Consider the following 26,034-nt stretch of genomic DNA (forward strand, 5'->3'; position numbering starts at 1 on the left):
GGGTTCTATGAAATATGTTAACATATACATTATTATGTTAAAAATCAAGAAGATCCTTTGTACAGAATTCTTATCTAAAGCTCCATATTGTCAGTAATTGAGAGAGAGAGAGAGAGAGAGAGAGAGAGAGAGAGAGAGAGAGAGAATGAACAATAATGTATGCAATGTATAATGGTTAGCCTTTGCGCTCAACTGCTTCATTCAGCGAATTTGCACTTGCATCATACATAAAAGATCAGTTTAACTGGATTTACAATTACGTAAAATACCACAAAACGTTGATAGAGTTTTGTAAAGTTTATTTGTGACAGTGGCAGTATAGTTACTGAATAATCATAATAAATATAACAATGTGGAGATCTTTGTCTCAGTGTTTAACAATAAATTCTTTAATTAACATCAATATTAACAACCTCTTTACAGGACTCCTTGACTGAAATAAATGAAACCTGTTATGTCAAAAATGTGGATAACGGAGTAATTTTAAATATAAGTTCTTATATTGGAACAAATACACAACAAGTCCTTAACATTTCATACTTCAAATTCAGAATTTCTCAGAGAAATGCTATACATGTACTATAATTATAGTTTTAGGCACTGGATGTATATAAAACATTAATGTTTTCATGAATAATTCGATAAAACGTTCTTTGGTCTATTTAGTATTTCACCACAGAAAAATGATATTTCTAACTTAATAATTATTTTTGTTTGTTGGTGTATAACCATGAACTGCCATGGTTGTAAAACAAGCACTACAAAACTATTCTGAACATCATATATCACACATTTACACAAACAAGTACATGTATAACAAAGCACACAAAAAGCAACATGTAGCTTCCGAATAAATAGATTTTTACATTCCATGTATTTATTCTGACTTTAATAAGTGAGCAAATTTTAAAGTTTCAATTATATAGCTACTTATTTCTATTTTTAGCTATATGTATCAAGATGACTACTTTCTCATTTATGACTAAGTTTAACAACAATGATTTAAGTCTTATATGCCCCCTCCCTAAAATAAAATGAAAAATAAAACATTTATTCATTAATACCATCACTCATTACCATCATCCTAACATTGATCCTTCAAATAAAAAGTTATCATACATTCACTGGTAACTACCCCCTTCTTTTATTAAAATATCAAAGTAATATCAAGTAATTGTATTGTGTAAATTTAAATCAAATCTAGTCATATACACATGATTTAACTGTATAATTTTCTTACACTGTACATGTTAAAATACAATTTGTTTTTCTGGATAAAAACGAGGTAAGGTTTTGTCTATATAATTTAATACTGTGTATAAATTCTATTAATAATGACACAATGGGACTAATAGACTCTTTTGATATATAATATCCAAGAACAAAGAGACAATATCCATTGAAATTTGCCATTTTTCCGGTATTTTTTATGTACATGTATATGTACATGTATAGGTACATGTATATTATAAACATGAAATTTTACTGATACCCCTAAATAGGGGTAAAATGCCTTTGAATTTATCTAGTATACTGAAATTCAAAAAAAAAAATCTTTCTGTAAAATACAGTGACAAAGACAAAATATATGATGTTGTTAAAAACAATTTAGCATCAAATTCATTTAATCAAAATTAAGGCTTTCTTATAGTTAAATGTTGCAGCATAACCCCCTGAAAGTGTATTTTGTACCAGCATTGGTGATGCTTGCAGCTATAAATATAGCGTTGTGAGACACTTGAAAACACTTGGCAAACAAGGAAACCAAACTTAAATAATGTGTGTGTGTGTGTGTGCATCTGTACAAAAATGTACAAAAAATCACAATTCATTAATAAACATATTTGTTTAAATTAAAATAAAGATAACAAACCTTTGAAATTCCAAAGGAATTAGAGTTATGGTTATAACGACCTACAGGTATAGATCTATAGATGAGAAAATTCACTCAATATCATTGAGAAAAAAAAATCTAATATCTATCATTTCTACATTTAAAACATTTTCAATGTCCTATACACATTGTTTATGTATATAAACGATATTTTCTAACACAAAGCTGCTTACAGATAAATGCCTTTTTTAAGCAGGAGAATCCCAACAAAAACACAAAAAACAGGAACATTTTGCAAGCCTCAGCACCAGTCTACAAGTATAATTATTCTTCCCCGCCAAAATCAGATTCAGCAATGTATTGATCCACTCATTCAGTACAATTAGATACTTGTATAAATATTATATATTATACCTTTCCAACTTTAAAACAATGGATGAATCATGAGACATACATGCACATACAGGGAAGTGTAATTTGGAGTTTCAGAATTAAAAAAAAAATCAATATGTACCCTCCTGATAATGGCCAGTCTTGATGATAATTAATCCAATAAAACAAAATTCAAGATTAGCAAACTTAAACATTCTTTAGCATTTTAACAGTTCTGTTATCAAATTTGGTAATTGCATTTGCCTTTTAAAAGCAAAGTTGATGTATTCATTTTATATGTAGTCATTAATTGAACAGTGTCACAAAGAGGAAGGGTCCATAAATGTTAGAACACATATTGCAATTAACTCAAACACTTATAAAATATGCATAAACTTTATCCCACACAACCTTCATTCTTTTACCATGAATGAATATACTATGCTCAGAGAGAAAAACGGGACCTAGACCTTATTTTAATCAATACCCATGCAGCCATTAATCAAAATAATTACTTTTTTTCGTGTACACAGACAAGCTTACTGCTTGGCAAAAGGGTTCATTTAAACTGGAGATGGGAGGGTACATTATGCCAGTCTAAATCAGCAGTGAATAATGACTAGCTCAGGAATCTGATATATTAAATGCAAGATAAAGTATAGATAATAAGATGCAAAAAACGAGAGAAAAAACAACAAATACAAAACAAACAACAAACTACCAAAGAAAACTCTGAACCCAACTCCTAATTAAGGAGGTTTATCTAATATTTAACAAATTTATCCTTTAAAGGAACATACATTGTTATCTTAATTTAAACTTGTCACCTGACAGTGAGGGATAAATAAAACAGTAACCTTTTAAATGAGACTAGATAGAAACCTAATGGAACTTGATGACAATGGCAATGTTTGCCATCTACGTACATTATCACAATGAACTACATGTATATCACGTACACCCCACCAACACAGAGGGTCAGTTGGACTGGTAGGAGGAGAGAAGGGCAGCATCGACTGGTTCCATACAGGAAGGGCACGTGAAGGCCCTCATCAGCCAGTCATCGATACAGTCTTTGTGGTAAATGTGCATACATGGTAAAAATCGTAGAGATTCTCCTAACACAAAATCACACATACATATTGCACACCTGAAATTTAAAATACAATGGTATACAATAATTGACATTATCACACCATTTAACTACAGCAAAACTCAAATATGAAAAATATCTACTAATCTATATCAATTAAATTAAATTTATGGCTGTAAAAAAGTATAGTGTAATTTTATATATTTTCACATACTTGCATGTATACCAGTATATAAAATTTTAAAATGAGTATACTGGTATATAACAAAATAATTTTATACCCCTTCTATATAGGCATATTTTGATACATATCATATTTAGCTTTATTAAGTAATAAATTTCTTTGTAGGATATTATGAGATTTGAAGTGAATTAGAATAGCATACACATTATCTTTGAATTACATCATTGACATTACTGAGATGGTAACCACCTCCAATGGCCCTGATCTAATGAAGGCAAAAAGGGTAAATACATTTAAGAGGACTTTACTTTTACTTTCATCTCGGAGTAAAAAATTTATTTTATTACCATTGCACAGCTTTTATCCACCCAATAAGCACTCTGTAAATTTGGTAAAAGGCAAACAAGCCAAGGGAAAAAAGACATGGCCTACTATGACATTGACCTTTGACAAATTGATTATGTTCAACGTCAATTAATGCACACCTCTTGACATATGACCTAAAAACTTTATTAAAGTCACTGCATACCCTATATGCAGAGGCATTCTGTGGGTGAAGTATGAGTCAAATTGGGCAAAGGGGACACATGACACATAGTTTGGATGAGGATAATACTTATAGGTCTAGTATGACCTTAACCTTGGATCTTGGAAATTTGTTTAGGGTTACTTCGTACCCAAAGGCACTATTGTGTATAAAGTATGAGCTTAATTGCACAGGGGAGAAAATATTCTGCAGACAAGTGAAGCTGAATGGACATGCATGCAGATGAAATGGACAAACTGATAGTGAACCCTTACCCCCCCCCCCCCCCCCCCCCCAATTTTAACATCCATAAAGAGAGAGAGATCAATTCACTGTGAAAAATAATAAACTAAACTTCCTTAAAAACAGATTTCCTGGAATGGTGATAAACATACTGTGACACTGGCATTAGCTTTTTAAATTCAAGCATTCTTATCAAACAGGAAAACAACTATCTTCCTGCATGTGTGACATTTCCTCTTTCACTTGCAACAAAAAATGGTTAAGACAATATTTTTTACATGAGAATAACCAACACTGGTATATGTGTATATGTGAAACATTTAAGTGTATAGTTGGTGTATAGCCATAGAATTAGCTTTTCACAATACTTGTTCAATGATAAAGCGATGAAAGTTCTACCGGCGGCATATCTAAAATTATTTCTTTAAAACTACTAGGCAAGCCAAAATATTTCACAATTTGAAAGTACAAAATTTATAGTGTAACACTTAATATATTGAACCAATCCCTAGAATGAACATTATTTTTTTAATTGAATATACATACTCTTTGCCCTTTTTAGAACTGCCATCATAAACTCCTAGAGGGAGGTGACTGATGAGTCCCATGCGTTTTGCAATCTTGATCTGTTCATCTTCTGTCAGCTGGTTTGCTGGTCTACTGACATTTGGAGAGGGGTGGTACATAGGTACTCTAGATCTCTCTATAGGCCTCTGTCTTTCCTGTACAATATATATTTAATCAAAATTAAGATTGAAAAAAAATTCATTGTAATTGCAATATGATTCTCAACAACTAAAGTACTATTATACAAGGAGACATAGGCTATGCCTGCTGTCCAACCCTATTGAATTTATTTAAAAAATGTGTTTAAATTAACTCAAGTATGCATAGAGAACATATGTATATAGAAAAGTACAGTGAATCTATTTATCAAAATCAGCCAATTTAGTTTAATTTCAATCCATCCTGTACAGAATCTACTCTTAAACTGCATGCATGAGGTCAGTTTCATCCTCTCCTAATCTTAAAATGCAATTATACATAAGTTTATTAGATTTATCAAATTACATGTACATTAATTCATAATAAATGATAATCAGCAGTCCATGGAACTTAGCAATAAGTTTGTAAGTATGTGAGTTGTTATAAATGTTGAAAGAGCTATCACATCCTCAAGTATGAAAGATGGAAATCACTGGTATTTTAATTTTTTTCAGACATTTAAAAATTGCAAAATTTTGGTGAATTTTTCAGGTTATTTTCCTCACCCCCCCTTTTTTTTAAAGACTAACTAATATGAACAACAGGATGTAACAAATATGTATACCAAAGAAAATGTTGCAACCTAAGATAATTTGTTAAATTGATACATACTATATATGTACCTGGGTAAAATCAGATGATGTGCTCATCCAAACATGGATAATCTGCACCAGTCAAACTATTGAAGAATATGATTTAAAAACAATACACGACTAAAAGCTCCTCCTTAAATATTTCACAACCAAAAAGGAATACATGTAGAATCCTGTTCTGATGTAAAGTATAACCTGTTGTGAAACATATTGTAATTTACTGTTGATTTCTGTTATGCAGATATTTATCATATATATTAATTAAATTGTAAACTCAAAATTTTATCATTGATGGAACTGGATGGCCATAGTAAAGGATGAACATTTGTCCTTTGTTCATGTTGTTACTCTTCGTGAACAAAGGCAGATCAGCTGTTTTTCTTTGTTTTGGTGACGGTGATTTAGAACAAAGAAAAGAGTTGAAGTAACCCACTCACACAAAATGATAATAACTTGAAATATTAAGCCATTAACGAGATGGTTAATATACTTTACAACCGTTTCTTTTCTACACAATACTACAAAGGTTGTAAATTTGTATACGTTACCTGATATGGTGGAGGGGGGCCCAGGTTGTCTGGTCCATCTTGACCTTCGCTACCACGCAGAAGAGAGATGTCGTCATTATTGGGTGTTTTCAAACAATTCCCCATCTTAGGAAACACTGTTATGAAACACCAAAACGTCTTTACATTTAATATTTTTTACAAAATACTAACGTTTTCATTTATTCCTGTCATCCTCGATCAAAACAAGAACCGATTTACTCATTCGCAATCGCTACTGACGTAATGAAATATAGTACCAAGTATTGTAAAAGATTCCTGTAAGATTTTAAAATTAAATACTAATAAAAACATTAGGATAATCCTTTAGCATAAAAAAATAAAACAAAAAGATAATCAAACACATTATTTGCAACTTAGCATCGCGGAGGAATAAATGTTTTGTTTACATCTGAGGTTACTTTCATTTTCAATTTGATGGGAAAAAAATAATTTCGGAATTTAAAGAAAAAAATCCATAAAGAAAATGTTTCTAATTTATTATTTTAATTTTTAACCTCTTACACAAATAATGGAATTTTAAAATAATTAATTTCAATTTTATCGTTATCACAATAACGCTTACAAAATATAGGAAGGAAGTTCTTTATAACAAAACTTATATGCGACCAAGTTCTACTTTCGTTTCATTGTCAAACGTTTGTTTTGTTATGGAAGTTGATGAGGTTGGCGATGATGATTGGCAAGTATATTTTCAGCAAATAATGATCGGTTTTATACTTTAACTGGAGAATTCATGGGTTTAAAAAATTACTCTGGACATAGAAAGAGCTAGGGCATAGAAAGAGCTGTCCATTGACTTTATCGTTAGAACATGGCTTTTTCTTGTCTGCTTTATCATGTTTATAGTACCCATGTGAAAAAAAAACCCCGACACTTGATTATAATTGTCAAATGATTATGTGAAGGATCACTGTAATTTAATGAATTTCTTCAGGTATGATCATTTATTGGTTCACCAACCAGCTGGGATTTTGTATGAAATATTCAAACATTTGGACTGGATGGACCTATGCAGCTTGGCTCAGACATGCACAAAATTCAGAGATCTCATCAAAAGAGCCACAATATGGTTGTTATAGATACTGTCATGGATTATCAGTGCTTTTATATGGTTAACTTTTTGTGATGTCCATATATTAATATACTTACACTCATATATACCACAATTTATATAACATTTATCAGCTTTCTTCTATGAAAAGACTCAAACAGCGAAATCAATATATTTATAATTGTTTGTAGTATAAACTAACATTTAGAGGTGACAGAGGATCTTTTTCGAAATAGCAATTAATACAACATGCTGAAAATATAACAGTTACTTTGTTCTGTAACAGTCACAATTCAGAAACAACAATTGCCTTTGATAATGTGTTGGAAGGATAACAAAAATACAAATCTAAAGTAAATAATTTGAAAATCAATGGGTATAAACTTTACAAAGGAGCTTAAACATAAAAAAATTTGATTAATTTATTTTTCAATATAAAAGCGCTGATAATCCATGATAAAAATAATGATCTGTTTTATGCTTTTACTGGAGAAGTCATGGTTATGACAAATTACCCAGGACATAGAAAGAGCTAGGGAATGAAAAGAGCTGTCAATTGACTTAAGCTTTAGAACATGACTTTTTCTGGTCTGCTTTAATAGTACCTTGTGAAAAAACAACACTTGATTATAATTGTCACATGACCCACAATGAGGGGCATATATGATATTAAGAATGTGAATTATAGAACACCTTAATGACTCTGTGTACTTGAGGTGTTAACTTTTATGTTTTGTATATTTAGGATGCAGATGAAAACATTAGATTTTACAGAATGTCCTTTGCCATTGGCTGATAGAATCCTGAAAATCATTAAGCGTTGTCCTAATGCTGGTATTGTATTGATTTTAACAATTGATGATTTACATGATGCAAGTAATTTTCACTTAAGATTAAATCTGTTGTGCAGGAGAAGTCTATTTTATACATATATCACTCAACTTTTTCTGTGATCATCAAACTATAACATATACTGTAGAATGTGGAGAACACTTGATGAAGAAAATCTCTGCAAAATTACTTTAAAAATTGAACAAATTATATATATTCTATCAAATATATCGACATGCAAGATAAATATGTTGACATGCAAGATATTTATGTCAACATGCAACATAATTATGTTGAAATGCAAGAAAATTGCAATCAGATAAGAATTATACAAAATCTCAAACAATCTCAAATATCACCCACCTGTGACACCCAAGATGCTAGATGCTACCTTTTTATGTCGACATGCAACTTATTTATGTTAACATGCAATATAAATATGCTGACATGCAACTTATTTATGTCAACATGCAACTTATTTATGTCGACATGCAACTTTTTTATGTCAACATGCAACTTACTTATGTTGACAAGCGAGATGAATATGTTGACATGCAACTTATTTTTGTTGACATGCGAGATAGATAATTTTATGTTGAAATGCAGCTTATAATTTGTATGTCAACATAACTAAGTTGCATGTCGACATAAATATATTGCATGTCAACATATTTATCTTGCATGTTAACATAACTAAGTTGCATGTCAACATAAATAAGTTGCATGTCGACATAAAGAAGTTGCATGTTAACATAAATAAGTTGCATGTTGACATCAATAGGTAGCATCTTGAATGTCACATGTTGGCGATATTTGAGATTTTTTATAACTCTTTTTTGATTGCAGTTTTCTTGCATGTTAACTTAGTTATGTTGCATGTTGACATAACTATCTTGCATGTCAACATATTTATCTTGCATGCCGGCATAATTGATAGAAAAATAACTTGCACACAAGGGGCAGAGATATGCCACCATACAATTATGAAGTCTGTAACCTGAACTTAGCAGAGAGTAAACTTCAACAGAAATTTGTGAACAACTAGCAAGACTACAGAGTGTCTCAAAGCTCAGAACTTTTAAGTCTTTTATAAAAGTGATTTTCATTTAGAAAATACATTTTTTTGGACATGCCCAAATCTCAGAGATCTATACCGGTACTTGCTCAATTTAGGTCTGATGTTTTTTCTATCAGAATAGAAACAGGACAATATAGGGGGGATGAAACAATAAAGTATGTATAATATACGCTTTAGCAAAAGCCATAGAAGACGAATTTCACTCTTTATTGCACTGTGCATCTTATTCAAACCTTTACCATTATTGGCTATGACCCTCTATTACTTAACATGTCAGATTTGGATTGCACTAGGGTTTTTTTTTAATTTAATTTTCATGGACAAACTGCCAAATTCTTATATTAAGTGTATATGTGCAGATGGTTTATCCTATATTGAAAAAAAGCGAGGTGTAAATTAATGATATATGTATTTGATTTGTATTTTCATGTATAAAGTGATATACAGGCCTAGGTCTGATGTGACAGGTGTTTATTCCCAATGTTATTATATAATATACATATCTCTGTATTGTTTATGAAACACATGTCACTATAATAAATCATTTTAACACTTACTTAATTTTTGTTTTTGTATTTGTAAACGTATCTATAAAACAAACCACTCTACTGCATTGATGAAAACTACAGAAGGAATTATATTTGAAACTTATTCTTATTAATAAAAATGGATTTTTATTACAGAGTATATCAAAGTTGGAGCAATGGTTTTAGAAAATTCCACTTTGGATCATTTTCTTGCATCAGTTTTTGGATGTTGCCAGCACTTGAAAAAGATATTCATTGATACAGACTCAATAGACAATGAGACTAGTGAGTTCTTGGTCTTTTCACAACAGTTAAGTCATAAAAGAACAAAACATCCTCCTAAATCATTTTACTATTAGTTTCAGGAAAAATATTATTGATTTTTTAAATTGATTTATTCATAGTTGAAGTCTTGCATGAGAAGGGAGATAACTTGGAATATTTGTCTGTAAATCTTTGGGACGAGCACCTTGACAGCCATCACTTGACACAAGTGTTAGCCCTTGGACGCTTGAAAGAACTCAATATTCAACAGTAATTAAACTTCCCATTTGTCATGCTTTGTTTATAGTTTAGTTTAGACTCAGGGTACTCAATGAAAGTGAATGAAAGGTCAAAATGAAAAAAAAAGTTGTGTTTGAAAGATCACAAAATCATGCATTTCAGATCAAGCATTTCATACCAGATGGCATTTGATGCATGAACCAATTTTACCGAATAAAGACATACTTATATGTGTATATTTTGATATGTACATGTATCTAAAAAAAGATATTAGAACTATGGATGATAAATGCATGTACTTTAAAAAATTACAAATTAATTGCTCTGACAGTACAGTGAAGATATGCAAAAGAAAACCTCTATCAAACAAGATACTGTAATAAACAAGATTGTCACATATTTCTTGAAAAATCTTTTCAGGTGCAGATCAAACATTTTTGTCCACAGAGTAGAAGATAATCCAACATATAACATCAGAAAACTTGTGTGAGATTTTGTTCTTTGTATTTACTGCAAGATTTGAAGAATTAATATGAAATCAGTTTGCTTGTGTTTTAGTATACGGTAATACCTAATGTACATTAACAAAATATAAGAACTAGTCATTCCATTTTCATTATTTATTAATATGAGGCAGCATTTGAAACAATTCATTGGTGCTTAAGAAACTAACCAAGGATTTTTTTTTGGCCTTATGGGAGTGTTCGGAAATTAAATCTTAATCTATTACACATATGTAGATTGTATTTTATTATAATTATTAAATCTCACTGCAAGTAAAGTGAAGGTAGCCATAGAGTCAAATTCAATGCAAATACATGTATATTTATTCCTACATGCATGTTATTTGTGCAGAAACAAACGTCATGTATCATGAGAATGTGAAAACCTTTCTCCACCAGTGTTTATTTCCAGATTGAATGATTCAAGTCTGCAAGAAGGAAATGTCAGAGAAATTTTACGCTCATGTGTTCATTTAGAATACTTGGATCTGCAAAATTCTGTTTCAAAATTCTCAACAAGTAATTTACCCGTAAGTCATGCAAACAGAACCTGAAATTTTCATAGAAATAGCAACATTTTGTTTCGAAATATATACAAGATGTATGTTATGTTTGTTGATTAATTTTATTTTTTTATAAATTTTCTTGAAGGTTAAAAGTGGATTAAACACCTTAAAAGTGTTGAATTTAGGACATAATTGTAAGTATTGTAGGAATCAACAAATTTGTGAGCAGTTACATAAACATTTATAGATAAGCAAATTGGACACTGTTTTCATGTTTGTTACAGATTTACAAAGTCTTGTGACAGAACAACCATTTCCTAGTCTAGAGACTTTAAACCTTGATATGTGCCAAATGTTAGAAGTTGTTAAAGTAGAAGCGCCTCTTTGTAAGTAAATGTTATTTAAAAGTTACTTAAATTTGAATTTGAAATTTGAAATCAAACATTTTACGTTGATTGATTTGTCCATGTATATCTCAAATCCTCAATGTTGTGAGGACTTCTTTGAAATAGGTGTTACTCAAATGATCTAGAGTCATTTGCATTTTTGACCATAAATTTTCATTTACCAGTTGCCATCTGTTTTAAGATACCGGTACTTACTGGTTTCTTCTTCTCTAAAACCACTGGATCGGCCAGCTTCAAGTTAACCCGGTGTCATATAATATTTTGAACCCCGCGATATATTGAACCCGGGTTCAAAATATCGCTGCGATATATTGAACCCCCCCATAAAATATTGAACCCAGGTTCAATATTTTATGGCCGCGATATTTTGAACCCCCCTCTATTTTTCATTGCTATTGGAGAGGGGGTTCAAAATATTATGGCTGCGATATATTGAACCCCCTACTTTTTTCCAATTCCCATTGGATAGGGGGTTCAATATATTATGGCCGCGATATTTTGAACCCCCCTCTATTTTTCATTGCTATTGGAGAGGGGGTTCAAAATATTATGGCCGCGATATTTTGAACCCCTCTATTTTTTCATTGGTATTGGAGAGGGGGTTCAAAATATTATGGCTGCGATATATTGAACCCCCTACCTTTTTCCAATTCCCATTGGATAGGGGGTTCAAAATATTATGGCCGCGATATTTTGAACCCCCCTCTATTTTTCATTGCTAATGGAGAGGGGGTTCAAAATATTATGGCTGCGATATATTGAACCCCCTACTTTTTTCCAATTCCCATTGGATAGGGGGTTCAATATATTATGGCCGCGATATTTTGAACCCCCCTCTATTTTTCATTGCTATTGGAGAGGGGGTTCAAAATATTATAGCCGCGATATTTTGAACCCCTCTATTTTTCATTGGTATTGGAGAGGGGGTTCAAAATATTATGGCTGCGATATATTGAACCCCCTACCTTTTTCCAATTCCCATTGGATAGGGGGTTCAAAATATTATGGCCGCGATATTTTGAACCCCCCTCTATTTTTCATTGCTATTGGAGAGGGGGTTCAAAATATTCTGGCTGCGATATTTTGAACCCCCTACCTTTTTCCAATTCCCATTGGATAGGGGGTTCAATATATTATCGCCGCGATATTTTGAACCCCCCTCTATTTAACATTCCCATTGGATATGGGAATTCAAAATATTATGGCCGCGATATTTTGAACCCCCCTCAATTTTTCATTGCTATTGGAGAGGGGGGTTCAAAATATTATGTCCGCGATATTTTGAACCCCCTACCTTTTTCCAATTCCCATTGGAAAGGGGGTTCAAAATATTATGGCTGCGATATTTTGAACCCCCCTCTATTTTTCATTGGTATTGGAGAGGGGGTTCAAAATATTATGGCGATATTATGGCGATATTTTGATCCCCCTCTTTTTTTCATTGCTATTGGAGAGGGGGTTCAAAATATTATGGCCGCGATATTTTGAACCCCCTACCATACAGGCTGATGTCAGCTATGAAGGGAGCCAATTAATGTTTACCTAGCTACCACCGGTGTGTATACGCAGTACACAGGTGTTAGCCCCCTTTTCTCCCACCTGAGGACTACCATTTAGAGTAACCTCCAAGGATACCCTATTTTCTTGGTAACAAAAAGAATCACCAAAAACAATATGATTTTCATTCATAATATGTTTTATTACAGACTGACAATAAAAGCACAATTATACCCCCCCCCCCCCCAAAAAAAAATTGAATTCTGTATATGCATGAAGTAAAGATTTGGGGGGGGGGGGGAGTGGCAAAAGCAATAAAAGAAGGGGGGGCATTATTATTTATAATTAAATTTCACAGCCATTAAATTTTGAAACCCCTAGATCTCCAATAGCCAGTGATAAGCAGGGTTTTCAATATATCGCAGCCATAATATTATGAACCCCCTCTCCAATGGGAATTGGAAATAGGTATGGGGTTCAAAATATCGCAGCCATAATATTTTGAACCCCCTCTCCAATTGCAAAAGAAAAAGGAGGGGGTTCAATATATCGCAGCCATAATATTTTGAACCCCCTCTCCAATGGGAATTGGAAATAGGTAGGGGGTTCAATATATCGCAGCCATAATATTTTGAACCCCCTCTCCAAAGGAAATTGGAAATAGGTAGGGGGTTCAAAATATCGCGGCCATAATATTTTGAACCCCCTCTCCAATGGGAATTGGAAAAAGGTAGGGGGTTCAATATATCACAGCCATAATATTTTGAACCCCCTCTCCAAAGGAAATTGGAAATAGTAGGGGGTTCAAAATATCGCAGCCAGAATATTTTGAACCCCCTCTCCAAAGGAAATTGGAAACAGTAGGGGGTTCAAAATATCGCGGCCATAATATTTTGAACCCCCTCTCCAATGGGAATTGGAAAAAGGTAGGGGGTTCAAAATATCGCAGCCATAATATTTTGAACCCCCTCTCCAATGGGAATTGGAAATAGGTAGGGGGTTCAATATATCGCAGCCATAATATTTTGAACCCCCTCTCCAAAGGAAATTGGAAATAGGTAGGGGGTTCAATATATCGCAGCCAGAATATTTTGAACCCCCTCTCCAATGGGAATTGGAAATAGGTAGGGGGTTCAATATATCGCAGCCATAATATTTTGAACCCCCTCTCCAATGGGAATTGCAAACAATAATATTTAGAACCCCCTCTCCAATAGCAAAAAAAAATAGAGGGGGATTCAAAATATTGCGGCCATAATATTTTGAACCCCCTCTCCAATGGGAATTGGAAAAAGGTAGGGGGTTCAATATATCGCAACCATAATATTTTGAACCCCCTCTCCAATAGCAAAAAAAAAAGGAGGGGGGTTCAATATATCGCAGCCATAATATTTTGAACTCCCTCTCCGATGGGAATTGGAAATAGGTAGGGGGTTCAATATATCGCAGCCATAATATTTTGAACCCCCTCTCCAATGGGAATTGGAAACAATAATATTTTGAACCCCCTCTCCAATGGGAATTGGAAAAAGGTAGGGGGTTCAATATATCGCAACCATAATATTTTGAACCCCCTCTCCAATAGCAAAAAAAAAAGGAGGGGGGTTCAATATATCGCAGCCATAATATTTTGAACTCCCTCTCCGATGGGAATTGGAAATAGGTAGGGGGTTCAATATATCACAGCCATAATATTTTGAACCCCCTCTCCAAAGGAAATTGGAAATAGTAGGGGGTTCAAAATATCGCAGCCAGAATATTTTGAACCCCCTCTCCAAAGGAAATTGGAAACAGTAGGGGGTTCAAAATATCGCGGCCATAATATTTTGAACCCCCTCTCCAATGGGAATTGGAAAAAGGTAGGGGGTTCAATATATCGCAGCCATAATATTTTGAACCCCCTCTCCAATGGGAATTGGAAATAGGTAGGGGGTTCAATATATCGCAGCCATAATATTTTGAACCCCCTCTCCAAAGGAAATTGGAAATAGGTAGGGGGTTCAATATATCGCAGCCAGAATATTTTGAACCCCCTCTCCAATGGGAATTGGAAATAGGTAGGGGGTTCAATATATCGCAGCCATAATATTTTGAACCCCCTCTCCAATGGGAATTGCAAACAATAATATTTAGAACCCCCTCTCCAATAGCAAAAAAAAATAGAGGGGGATTCAAAATATTGCGGCCATAATATTTTGAACCCCCTCTCCAATGGGAATTGGAAAAAGGTAGGGGGTTCAATATATCGCAACCATAATATTTTGAACCCCCTCTCCAATAGCAAAAAAAAAAGGAGGGGGGTTCAATATATCGCAGCCATAATATTTTGAACTCCCTCTCCGATGGGAATTGGAAATAGGTAGGGGGTTCAATATATCGCAGCCATAATATTTTGAACCCCCTCTCCAATGGGAATTGGAAACAATATTATTTTGAACCACCTATCCAATAGCAAAAAAAAATAGAGGGGATTCAAAATATCGCGGCCATAATATTTTGAACCCCCTTTCCAATGGGAATTGAAAATAGGTAGGGGGTTCAAAATATCGCGGCCATAATATTTTGAACCCCCTCTCCAATGGGAATTGGAAAAAGGTAGGGGGTTCAATATATCACAGCCATAATATTTTGAACCCCCTCTCCAAAGGAAATTGGAAATAGTAGGGGGTTCAAAATATCGCAGCCAGAATATTTTGAACCCCCTCTCCAAAGGAAATTGGAAACAGTAGGGGGTTCAAAATATCGCGGCCATAATATTTTGAACCCCCTCTCCAATGGGAATTGGAAAAAGGTAGGGGGTTCAATATATCGCAGCCATAATATTTTGAACCCCCTCTCCAATGGGAATTGGAAATAGGTAGGGGGTTCAATATATCGCAGCCATAATATTTTGAACCCCCTCTCCAAAGGAAATTGGAAATAGGTAGGGGGTTCAATATATCGCAGCCAGAATATTTTGAACCCCCTCTCCAATGGGAATTGGAAATAGGTAGGGGGTTCAATATATCGCAGCCATAATATTTTGAACCCCCTCTCCAATGGGAATTGCAAACAATAATATTTAGAACCCCCTCTCCAATAGCAAAAAAAAATAGAGGGGGATTCAAAATATTGCGGCCATAATATTTTGAACCCCCTCTCCAATGGGAATTGGAAAAAGGTAGGGGGTTCAATATATCGCAACCATAATATTTTGAACCCCCTCTCCAATAGCAAAAAAAAAAGGAGGGGGGTTCAATATATCGCAGCCATAATATTTTGAACTCCCTCTCCGATGGGAATTGGAAATAGGTAGGGGGTTCAATATATCGCAGCCATAATATTTTGAACCCCCTCTCCAATGGAAATTGCAAACAATAATATTTTGAACCCCCTCTCCAATAGCAAAAAAAAATAGAGGGGGATTCAAAATATCGCAGCCATAATATTTTGAACCCCCTCTCCAATGGGAATTGGAAATAGGTAGGGGGTTCAATATATCGCAGCCATAATATTTTGAACCCCCTCTCCAATGGGAATTGCAAACAATAATATTTAGAACCCCCTCTCCAATAGCAAAAAAAAATAGAGGGGGATTCAAAATATTGCGGCCATAATATTTTGAACCCCCTCTCCAATGGGAATTGGAAAAAGGTAGGGGGTTCAATATATCGCAACCATAATATTTTGAACCCCCTCTCCAATAGCAAAAAAAAAAGGAGGGGGGTTCAATATATCGCAGCCATAATATTTTGAACTCCCTCTCCGATGGGAATTGGAAATAGGTAGGGGGTTCAATATATCACAGCCATAATATTTTGAACCCCCTCTCCAAAGGAAATTGGAAATAGTAGGGGGTTCAAAATATCGCAGCCAGAATATTTTGAACCCCCTCTCCAAAGGAAATTGGAAACAGTAGGGGGTTCAAAATATCGCGGCCATAATATTTTGAACCCCCTCTCCAATGGGAATTGGAAAAAGGTAGGGGGTTCAATATATCGCAGCCATAATATTTTGAACCCCCTCTCCAATGGGAATTGGAAATAGGTAGGGGGTTCAATATATCGCAGCCATAATATTTTGAACCCCCTCTCCAAAGGAAATTGGAAATAGGTAGGGGGTTCAATATATCGCAGCCAGAATATTTTGAACCCCCTCTCCAATGGGAATTGGAAATAGGTAGGGGGTTCAATATATCGCAGCCATAATATTTTGAACCCCCTCTCCAATGGGAATTGCAAACAATAATATTTAGAACCCCCTCTCCAATAGCAAAAAAAAATAGAGGGGGATTCAAAATATTACGGCCATAATATTTTGAACCCCCTCTCCAATGGGAATTGGAAAAAGGTAGGGGGTTCAATATATCGCAACCATAATATTTTGAACCCCCTCTCCAATAGCAAAAAAAAAAGGAGGGGGGTTCAATATATCGCAGCCATAATATTTTGAACTCCCTCTCCGATGGGAATTGGAAATAGGTAGGGGGTTCAATATATCGCAGCCATAATATTTTGAACCCCCTCTCCAATGGGAATTGGAAACAATATTATTTTGAACCACCTATCCAATAGCAAAAAAAAATAGAGGGGATTCAAAATATCGCGGCCATAATATTTTGAACCCCCTTTCCAATGGGAATTGAAAATAGGTAGGGGGTTCAAAATATCGCGGCCATAATATTTTGAACCCCCTCTCCAATGGGAATTGGAAAAAGGTAGGGGGTTCAATATATCACAGCCATAATATTTTGAACCCCCTCTCCAAAGGAAATTGGAAATAGTAGGGGGTTCAAAATATCGCAGCCAGAATATTTTGAACCCCCTCTCCAAAGGAAATTGGAAACAGTAGGGGGTTCAAAATATCGCGGCCATAATATTTTGAACCCCCTCTCCAATGGGAATTGGAAAAAGGTAGGGGGTTCAATATATCGCAGCCATAATATTTTGAACCCCCTCTCCAATGGGAATTGGAAATAGGTAGGGGGTTCAATATATCGCAGCCATAATATTTTGAACCCCCTCTCCAAAGGAAATTGGAAATAGGTAGGGGGTTCAATATATCGCAGCCAGAATATTTTGAACCCCCTCTCCAATGGGAATTGGAAATAGGTAGGGGGTTCAATATATCGCAGCCATAATATTTTGAACCCCCTCTCCAATGGGAATTGCAAACAATAATATTTAGAACCCCCTCTCCAATAGCAAAAAAAAATAGAGGGGGATTCAAAATATTGCGGCCATAATATTTTGAACCCCCTCTCCAATGGGAATTGGAAAAAGGTAGGGGGTTCAATATATCGCAGCCATAATATTTTGAACCCCCTCTCCAATAGCAAAAAAAAAAGGAGGGGGGTTCAATATATCGCAGCCATAATATTTTGAACTCCCTCTCCGATGGGAATTGGAAATAGGTAGGGGGTTCAATATATCGCAGCCATAATATTTTGAACCCCCTCTCCAATGGAAATTGCAAACAATAATATTTTGAACCCCCTCTCCAATAGCAAAAAAAAATAGAGGGGGATTCAAAATATCGCAGCCATAATATTTTGAACCCCCTCTCCAATGGGAATTGCAAACAATAATATTTAGAACCCCCTCTCCAATAGCAAAAAAAAATAGAGGGGGATTCAAAATATTGCGGCCATAATATTTTGAACCCCCTCTCCGATGGGAATTGGAAATAGGTAGGGGGTTCAATATATCGCAGCCATAATATTTTGAACCCCCTCTCCAATGGAAATTGCAAACAATAATATTTTGAACCCCCTCTCCAATAGCAAAAAAAAATAGAGGGGGATTCAAAATATCGCGGCCATAATATTTTGAACCCCCTCTCCAATGGGAATTGGAAATAGGTAGGGGGTTCAAAATATCGCAGCCATAATATTTTGAACCCCCTCACCAAAGGAAATTGGAAACAGTAGGGGGTTCAAAATATCGCAGCCATAATATTATGAACCCCCTCTCCAATGGGAATTGGAAATAGGTAGGGGGTTCAATATATCGCAGCCATAATATTTTGAACCCCCTCTCCAATAGCAAAAAAAAAGGAGGGGGGTTCAATATATCGCAGCCATAATATTTTGAACCCCCTCTTCAATGGGAATTGGAAATAGGTAGGGGGTTCAATATATCGCGGCCATAATATTTTGAACCCCTTCTCCAAGAGCAATGAAAATTCGAGAGGGTTTCAAAATATCGCGGCCATAATATTTTGAACCCGGGGTTCAATATTTTATGGGGGGGTTCAATATATCGCAGCGATATTTTGAACCCGGGTTCATAATATCGCATAATATATTGAACCCGGGTTCAATATTTCGCGGTATCAAAATATTATATGACACCGGTACAAAGATATATTTGATGTTAGACTTGTAATTTTTAATCTTTTGATGTAGAATAATTTGTGAGAAAAAGAATGACACACAATTTTTAGAAATAATTCAATTTGTTCTGTAAGCCCAGTGAAGGAAAACAAAGGAAAAAGAGGCTATGATTTGCAACTGAGATGAAGCAAGCTAATATAAAACCATTTTCAATTCCATTTAAAAAGGGGTCAGAGAATTATTTAAGAAAAATGTACACGATTGTTCATTTTACATACATCACCTCTAGATAATAGAAGACTTAGCTTGAAACTGATTTCAGCTTATGTGAATTGATAAAAGGTAATCTGCTATTAATACCATTAATTAAAGCTTACTTTAGTATTGTATTGTCAACCGTATTAATGTATAATAAAATCTTTTTTACAGTGCTCAACTTCTCCTGCCTTTGCTGTGATGCCTTGAATAGACTAGAGTTGTCCCCATGCAGCATTAATTCTATACATCTTGAATTGGAAATGCTGCAGACTTTACACATCAACAGCATATGTTTACAAGAAATGGAGCTTTTAAGTAACAAACGGTAATGAATATTATTTGTTTTATCACTTGGTCAAAACTTATCGCGAAGTTTTTCATATCACCTAGATTTGTATGCATGCAGTCTTTCTATTGATAAGTTTTATCACTGTTTTTAATACAGATGAATAGGAAATCATTAAAATGGAAACATGTACTTTTTAAAATTCTTTATAAAAGTCAAATTGCCAGAAATGACAATAATTTTTAACTTTAAGATCTTTTGATATAGCAATTCACTATTTCAAAATTCAAGAAGCCCTATATGTGTGGATCTTGAGGGGTTCTGTCCCCCTCACCTTGAAAATTTAAACTTACCTGGTAATATGAGATTCAGGTATTAAATTATCGAAAATAAGCTTGGCCTTGGACAAAAAATCCTTAATGCACTATTGAATTCAATATGCACTATGCAATTCAAAATCCTTTCTTTGTTTAAGTTTGTTATCATAGTCATAAAATACAACTTTGTGATATTCATTTTTTTTTTATTCAAAAGGTTGTCTTGTGAGTTGTTAATGGCAGCCATTCCACACAAAGACCTCATGCAAGTGTTATCTCTGGACAGATGTAATGGAATTTCAGCAAGTGATCTCAGTGAAATATTGACTGAAGTAAGGTACCGGTATTAGAAATCACGCATTGGCCCTTTGGTCCATTCAGTATTCATAAACCAAATTCTTACTCATATACATGTACATGACATATGAAATCAAATTAATTTATGCCGATTTGTTTGAACAAAAGAAAAAGAATAGTTTTGACTTTTGTGCTGCTACTCAAAGTTCATTACCATATGTTATTTCTTCAAAGCAATTTTTAAACATGTTGACTCAGTAAAAGTGCGGTATGACTTAGAATTTTTTAAGAAATGCAAAACATTAGTACATGTAACTCACAAAAATTTTGGTAAACTGCACTAAAGTACTTTTATTTTATTCTTTAATATCCAAAATATTTAGTGCCTAACTAAACACACCCACCTTTATTTTTCATAAAGTTCCCAAACCTGAGAGAGCTGAGGTTGAGTGTGGGTGAACCAAAGGTCCCCTGGAGTCAGGCTGAAGTCAGATCGGAAAAACTAAGAACCCTGCATTTTGGTGTATGTGATGTGTATTGTCATTAAACAATGTTGCTATGTGGAAGTACATGTAGTAGAATTTTTTTTACCCTGGCACTTGTATCATTAAGTTAACAAAACATTAGAGGAACCTCTATTTCAAAGTCTATAGATTGAAATGGTAATGGAATAGATCTTCATTGTTCCTCTTTTTCAGGGCTGCAACATTCTGCCTAGTCTTTTGGTCAATGCTCCAGCTCTCCTCTCTCTGCACCTACAGGACTGTAGAGATTTTGAAGAGGCTGCTCTCTTTGATGGCCTGCTGTATGGCAAAAAAGTATGTGTAAAATGTTATGATAAAAGTGTTAAGGTTGCAAGAGGAAGTGGGTTGAGAGCTTCTCATCACCAAACGATTTGATTTGAGTGTATAATTTGGTATTGGTTTTTATTATCTTAAATATCTTATACCTCAATTGATGACTATCAGTGTCTTTGTAATCCACAGATAGAGAGAGCAAGGGGTATGGAATGTCTTTGGAATCGGAGGGTGGATCAAACAATTTTTGAAAATCACAGTGGTGTTGAGAACTTGCAAGAACTGTACCTCACAGACATGAAGGGCATCAAAGGAACAGTTCTCTCATCTGCCATTACCAACTTTAGCTTCCTCTCTAAACTCGTTCTCAAACACTGCAACTTCTTATCACAGTAAAATTTGTTATAATTATCTAATGTTTTAACACTTGTTTCATCAAAATTATTTGATATTTGTACTGCAGTGTATGAGAGGAATGTTCATAGCTGCTATTTTTATTTTATTTCAGACTGCCTCTTTCAGACTGCTCCAGTATAGAAGTTCTATGTATAGAGAGCTGCCCCAAATTTTCATCTCTAGTTATTTCAAACTGTTCAAATCTACATATAGTTCATGTTAAGGTAAAGGTATCATTCTTTATAGGTGATAAATTTTGTTTACTTTAAATTATGAGGATGCTATTAATGGTTGGGATAGCTATGCTAAACAAAAATAATTTACCATTTAAATAGGGATGATGGAACTTGTACTTTTTCTGATACCTTCTAGATAGATACTACATTGTATTTTTAATAAACAATCATGTAGATAGTATAAAAAAACCCATCAAATAACTTTGATTACACTTACCAATAGTCTAGATGTTTGAGAAAAAAGCTGTTTCTCTCCTTAATATCAGTTTTCACACTGTGACACAATAATTTGAGAATCAAATGTTAAATAAATATTTTCAAAAATACGTACATTGTTTATTTGCACAAATGACTACAGAGGAAAATCAACCTTTATTATTATTGTCTTGTTTTTAGTACTGCAGTATGATGCAGCAATGCAATGTGGTAGCCAATCAGTTGACAGAGACTGATTTCACTGGGACCAACTTCTCCCATTTTAACCTTTCATCAGCAGAACTACAACACCTAACATTACAGGGGGTGTGTACAAGAGAAACCAACACTCTCAACCTCAGGTACAAGCAGTATTTGTTAAGCTTTTTTTGTAAAGAAAAATGTATGACCTGCAATCTACATGTATGATACACATGTATATTAGGTGCTGAGATATAGATATGTACCTGTACTATGTTTTAATATGTACATGTAACTTATATTGTAGGTATTCTTTAAGGTATTCATACGTTTCAAACGTGGAATACTACCGTATTTAATACATGAATATATCCTCTCATAATTAAGAAGTTTTCATGAATTTTGCAAAATAGTTTGGTATGATGTTAGTAGCTCTGCCAAAAAGACAAAAATATCTTTAAAATGTCACTCCTGTTATGTTTGTATTAGCTGTCCATCATTGGAATCCTTGGACATTCAGAAGTGTGACATGCTTTCAGAGGAGACAGTCAAGGAAATATTTACTTCTTGTCCAAAGTTGACGTCACTTACAATTCTTGGAGGTCACCAGATAAGGTAAGCAATATTTCAGAAAAATGTACAGTAAGTGAGAGTTAGGAATTGGATTTCTCTTCGCAATTTTGTCAAGAAGTGAAGAACCAAAAACTTGTCTAGAATTAATAAAAATGTGAAACATATAAAACAATGTATGGATGAAATGTATCCTTTGAAAGCAATGTCAAGATTTTTACTTCATACAGGAGTCTAGAAATACCAAGGTTGCTTGAAGTTCTGAGTTTGACTGGGCTAAGAAAATTGCAACATATCAGAGGAACACAGCCAAATAAACTATATCACTTGACTTTGAATAATTTGCCAAAGGTAAAGGAAAATATTATTATCTCAGCTAAAACACAGTCTCTTGAAAGGCCCAACTTTAATACTAGTTTATGTACACAACTATAATGAGCTTAATTTTGAAATCCACAGATTGTTATCTTTTTAGTTTACCCCAGATCTGAGGATGGAGCTATTGAAATGGTGTGAAGAGACTCTAGAAGTCTTGGAGGTCAGAGCAATACCTGGGGAAGATAAACTCTCCCTGCATCTCTCCCATTTGAAGTCTCTGACTCTTGATCAGGGCATACATCTATCCAAACTATGTAAGTTTTTTGTTGAATTCATCTTTGAAATTATCATTATTTGTAGCACCAGTTAACAACCCAGTTACATGTATTATTCTTTTCTGTAGATATCAAGTGTCCAAAACTCTCAGCTTTAAGAGTACAGGTAGGTGTAAAATTCAAGATATATGTATTTAGTGGATTTCCTTTTCTTCTTTTTTTCAACCATTGCAGACATAATTAGGATGGGTTTTAAAATAAGAAATTGAAATCATAAAAATTGCTGCAACTCTAGTCCTAAATTTGTTAAACTACTAGTAAATATTGCGTTGACCCTTTCAGTGAGAGCAAATTGGTGCTATAAATTGCAGTGTGTAATTGAATGCTGAAATGATATATGTACCTCAGACATGTAAGGATCTGTGTTTTGTTGAAAATTTTATTTCAAAAAACCTCTACATATAGAATTTTCTTACTTTAGGGCTGTCCAAAGTTGTCTTTTTTGGAGATAGACATGGAGACTTTGTCACAGATTCAGATCCACCACAGTGCTCGGCTCCTGGGTCTGCGTCATATGAGCATAAACATTCCGTCCATAAGGCACCTCTCTATCATACTCTCCTATGTGAGTACAGTACTGTACTAGTACATAGTTCAATTGAAAACTTTATTATGATTGGAATTCAGAGAGTTTACTTTATATGAAATCACTTTTTCTTTCCAGTATGCTCCCAATCTCAAGACACTGACCATTGAAAAAAGTTGGATTTTAAAAGGTAAAGATTTAAATTTAACTAATACTAGTTTTTACCCGTTATGAATCTGATAATTAGATATTTATGATTCTATTTCAAGAAGACGATTTTTTAATTAAACAGAAGGTATTTTGAGAAAATAAATAAACTCTGATATAATGTAAATGCATGCATTTTTTAAAAATAATTATTTTAAAAGATTTGTAAAGATCATCCAAATAAACAGTTGTACAAAGACTTCTTTTAAGACAGCATGGATAAATTGTTTTTGTTTATAATTATGATGCAAGACTGAAGCAAGGTTTTATATTAAAACCACTTTCTACTGAGTTGACATTTTATTTCCAGAGGAAATGGTGAAACTTGGCAGGTGTCTTTCATGTTTAGAAGTTATACTGGCAAAGAACTGTACTGGAGAAGATCTTTGTGAGGAAACATTCGACCCTGCCTTTCTCGGACGGACAAACAAAATTCCATTGAGATTAGAACAAATTTAAAATGGTGCATTTCCCTTAATATTATTTTCAAGACTAAACGAGAGGTATTTTTTTTTCCAAATTTAAAAAATCAAAGTGTATTGTTCCTTTTGTAAGTTTTATTCAAATATTTTTTTGTTAATATTGAATCTTCCCTGTAAGTGATTTTTAACATAAAAATCACCAGGACATCAAATGATGAGATTATACATAGGATTCATAGATTTCCATGGAGACCCCCTCGGCCATGGTTGGGAGGTCCGTGAGTCGGAGGGGAGAGGCGGGCCTGTATCGTCTGCTCTGTCCGTTAATGTTGTACGTGATATAAACGACCTTGAACTGCACTCCATGAGTGACATCAATGGAGGTTGGGTCATATTCAACCTGGAAAAGTAGTTTGTTCGCTAGAACGTTTTTCGCTATAATTGGAGTTACTATTTGACAAAACTTCTGAATATTCCTGTGCCTTGAAAATTTTAAAACATTACGTTTGAGACTTGGCCAGAGGTCGTGGAGAACAATTTTCTTAAGGTAAATATTATCTACGTTGCCCTTAGATGGATGGTGCATGTATTTGCGATTTTAACAACGATTTTTTCGGATAAATATTTCGAACAGTTCTACCTCACCTTTTGTATAACAGTGGTGTTGACAGCAGCTGAATATATATCTCTCATGTGGTTGATTTCAGTGAGGACGGCATTGTGACGAGTCATGAAGTCGGACCCACACACTATTTAATGTATTACAATTAACAAGCAATAAATGCTTTACAGACACACGGAATTCAAGTATTTTTTGTATGCTAGACAAAGCGTTAACCGCGGCACCAGCTGCAGTTGAATTGATGAAGTTGCTGGTGTTTATTGCATTGAATGTATATTACAGAATGTTATTATATCAGCTCTTTTATTTGGTAATGAATTGATAATTTGAAAATGATACATGTAACAGTTTTAATTATGGAATGTTATATGATCTTACCAATAAACCTCCGGCAGAGGACAACGATTTGATACATACGCCTGTTACTTTATGCTACAGCACGAGTACTTAATTAATGTACTCACCGTTGGACACTATCTCGTCTCCGTTTTGACTGTTGATCTTATCACAGTCGGGACAGGCGGAGCGTTTTCTTCCAAAGATGTCTAACAATTAAAGAAAGTTAATGGAAAGACTCTAAGACGTTAAGGAAATAAAACATGACCCCTAAAACTGAATTTTCCTACGTTTTTCGGACGGTTGATTGGCAATATAC

At 34.2% G+C, this 26,034-nt stretch overlaps 2 protein-coding genes across 2 annotated transcripts; one reads left to right on the forward strand and one right to left on the reverse strand.

Moving 5' to 3' along the window:
- Positions 1-1,440: 1,440 nt before the first annotated feature.
- Positions 1,441-6,397, reverse strand: LOC105342659 (RING finger protein 11). The gene is made up of 3 exons (XM_011449644.4): positions 6,159-6,397; positions 4,799-4,974; positions 1,441-3,356 (listed from the first exon to the last, which is right to left on the reverse strand). Exons 1-3 carry the CDS (start codon positions 6,261-6,263, stop codon positions 3,185-3,187), a joined length of 453 nt encoding a protein of 150 aa, XP_011447946.1. The 5' UTR covers positions 6,264-6,397; the 3' UTR covers positions 1,441-3,184.
- A 320-nt stretch (positions 6,398-6,717) lies between these two features.
- On the forward strand, positions 6,718-25,518 carry LOC105342658 (uncharacterized). Its single transcript, XM_011449642.4, has 23 exons — positions 6,718-6,858; positions 7,114-7,248; positions 7,976-8,064; positions 9,823-9,951; positions 10,071-10,200; positions 10,591-10,656; positions 11,086-11,203; positions 11,325-11,373; positions 11,464-11,565; positions 19,826-19,979; positions 20,475-20,589; positions 20,976-21,077; positions 21,253-21,372; positions 21,541-21,743; positions 21,860-21,971; positions 22,380-22,540; positions 22,869-22,994; positions 23,180-23,300; positions 23,425-23,581; positions 23,671-23,708; positions 24,024-24,167; positions 24,267-24,318; positions 24,646-25,518. Exons 1-23 carry the CDS (start codon positions 6,779-6,781, stop codon positions 24,792-24,794), a joined length of 2,652 nt encoding a protein of 883 aa, XP_011447944.3. The 5' UTR covers positions 6,718-6,778; the 3' UTR covers positions 24,795-25,518.
- The last annotated feature ends 516 nt before the right edge of the window (positions 25,519-26,034 follow it).

Source organism: Magallana gigas, chromosome 7, assembly GCF_963853765.1.
Source record: "Magallana gigas chromosome 7, xbMagGiga1.1, whole genome shotgun sequence".
Lineage (NCBI taxonomy): Eukaryota > Metazoa > Mollusca > Bivalvia > Ostreida > Ostreidae > Magallana > Magallana gigas.

Bases quoted from the DNA above. Each gene is read 5' to 3' on its own strand.
- LOC105342659 (XM_011449644.4), bottom strand. From the start codon at position 6,263: ATGGGGAATTGTTTGAAAACACCCAATAATGACGACATCTCTCTTCTG. The intron at 4,975-6,158 runs GTAACGTATACA...TATATTGTACAG, and splicing joins GCCCCCCTCCACCATATCAG to GAAAGACAGAGGCCTATAGA. The intron at 3,357-4,798 runs GTATGTATATTC...TTTAAATTTCAG, and splicing joins AGTTCTAAAAAGGGCAAAGA to GTGTGCAATATGTATGTGTG.
- LOC105342658 (XM_011449642.4), top strand. From the start codon at position 6,779: ATGCGACCAAGTTCTACTTTCGTTTCATTGTCAAACGTTTGTTTTGTT. The intron at 9,952-10,070 runs GTGAGTTCTTGG...ATTTATTCATAG, and splicing joins CTCAATAGACAATGAGACTA to TTGAAGTCTTGCATGAGAAG. The intron at 24,168-24,266 runs GTGAGTACAGTA...TTTTCTTTCCAG, and splicing joins TCTCTATCATACTCTCCTAT to TATGCTCCCAATCTCAAGAC.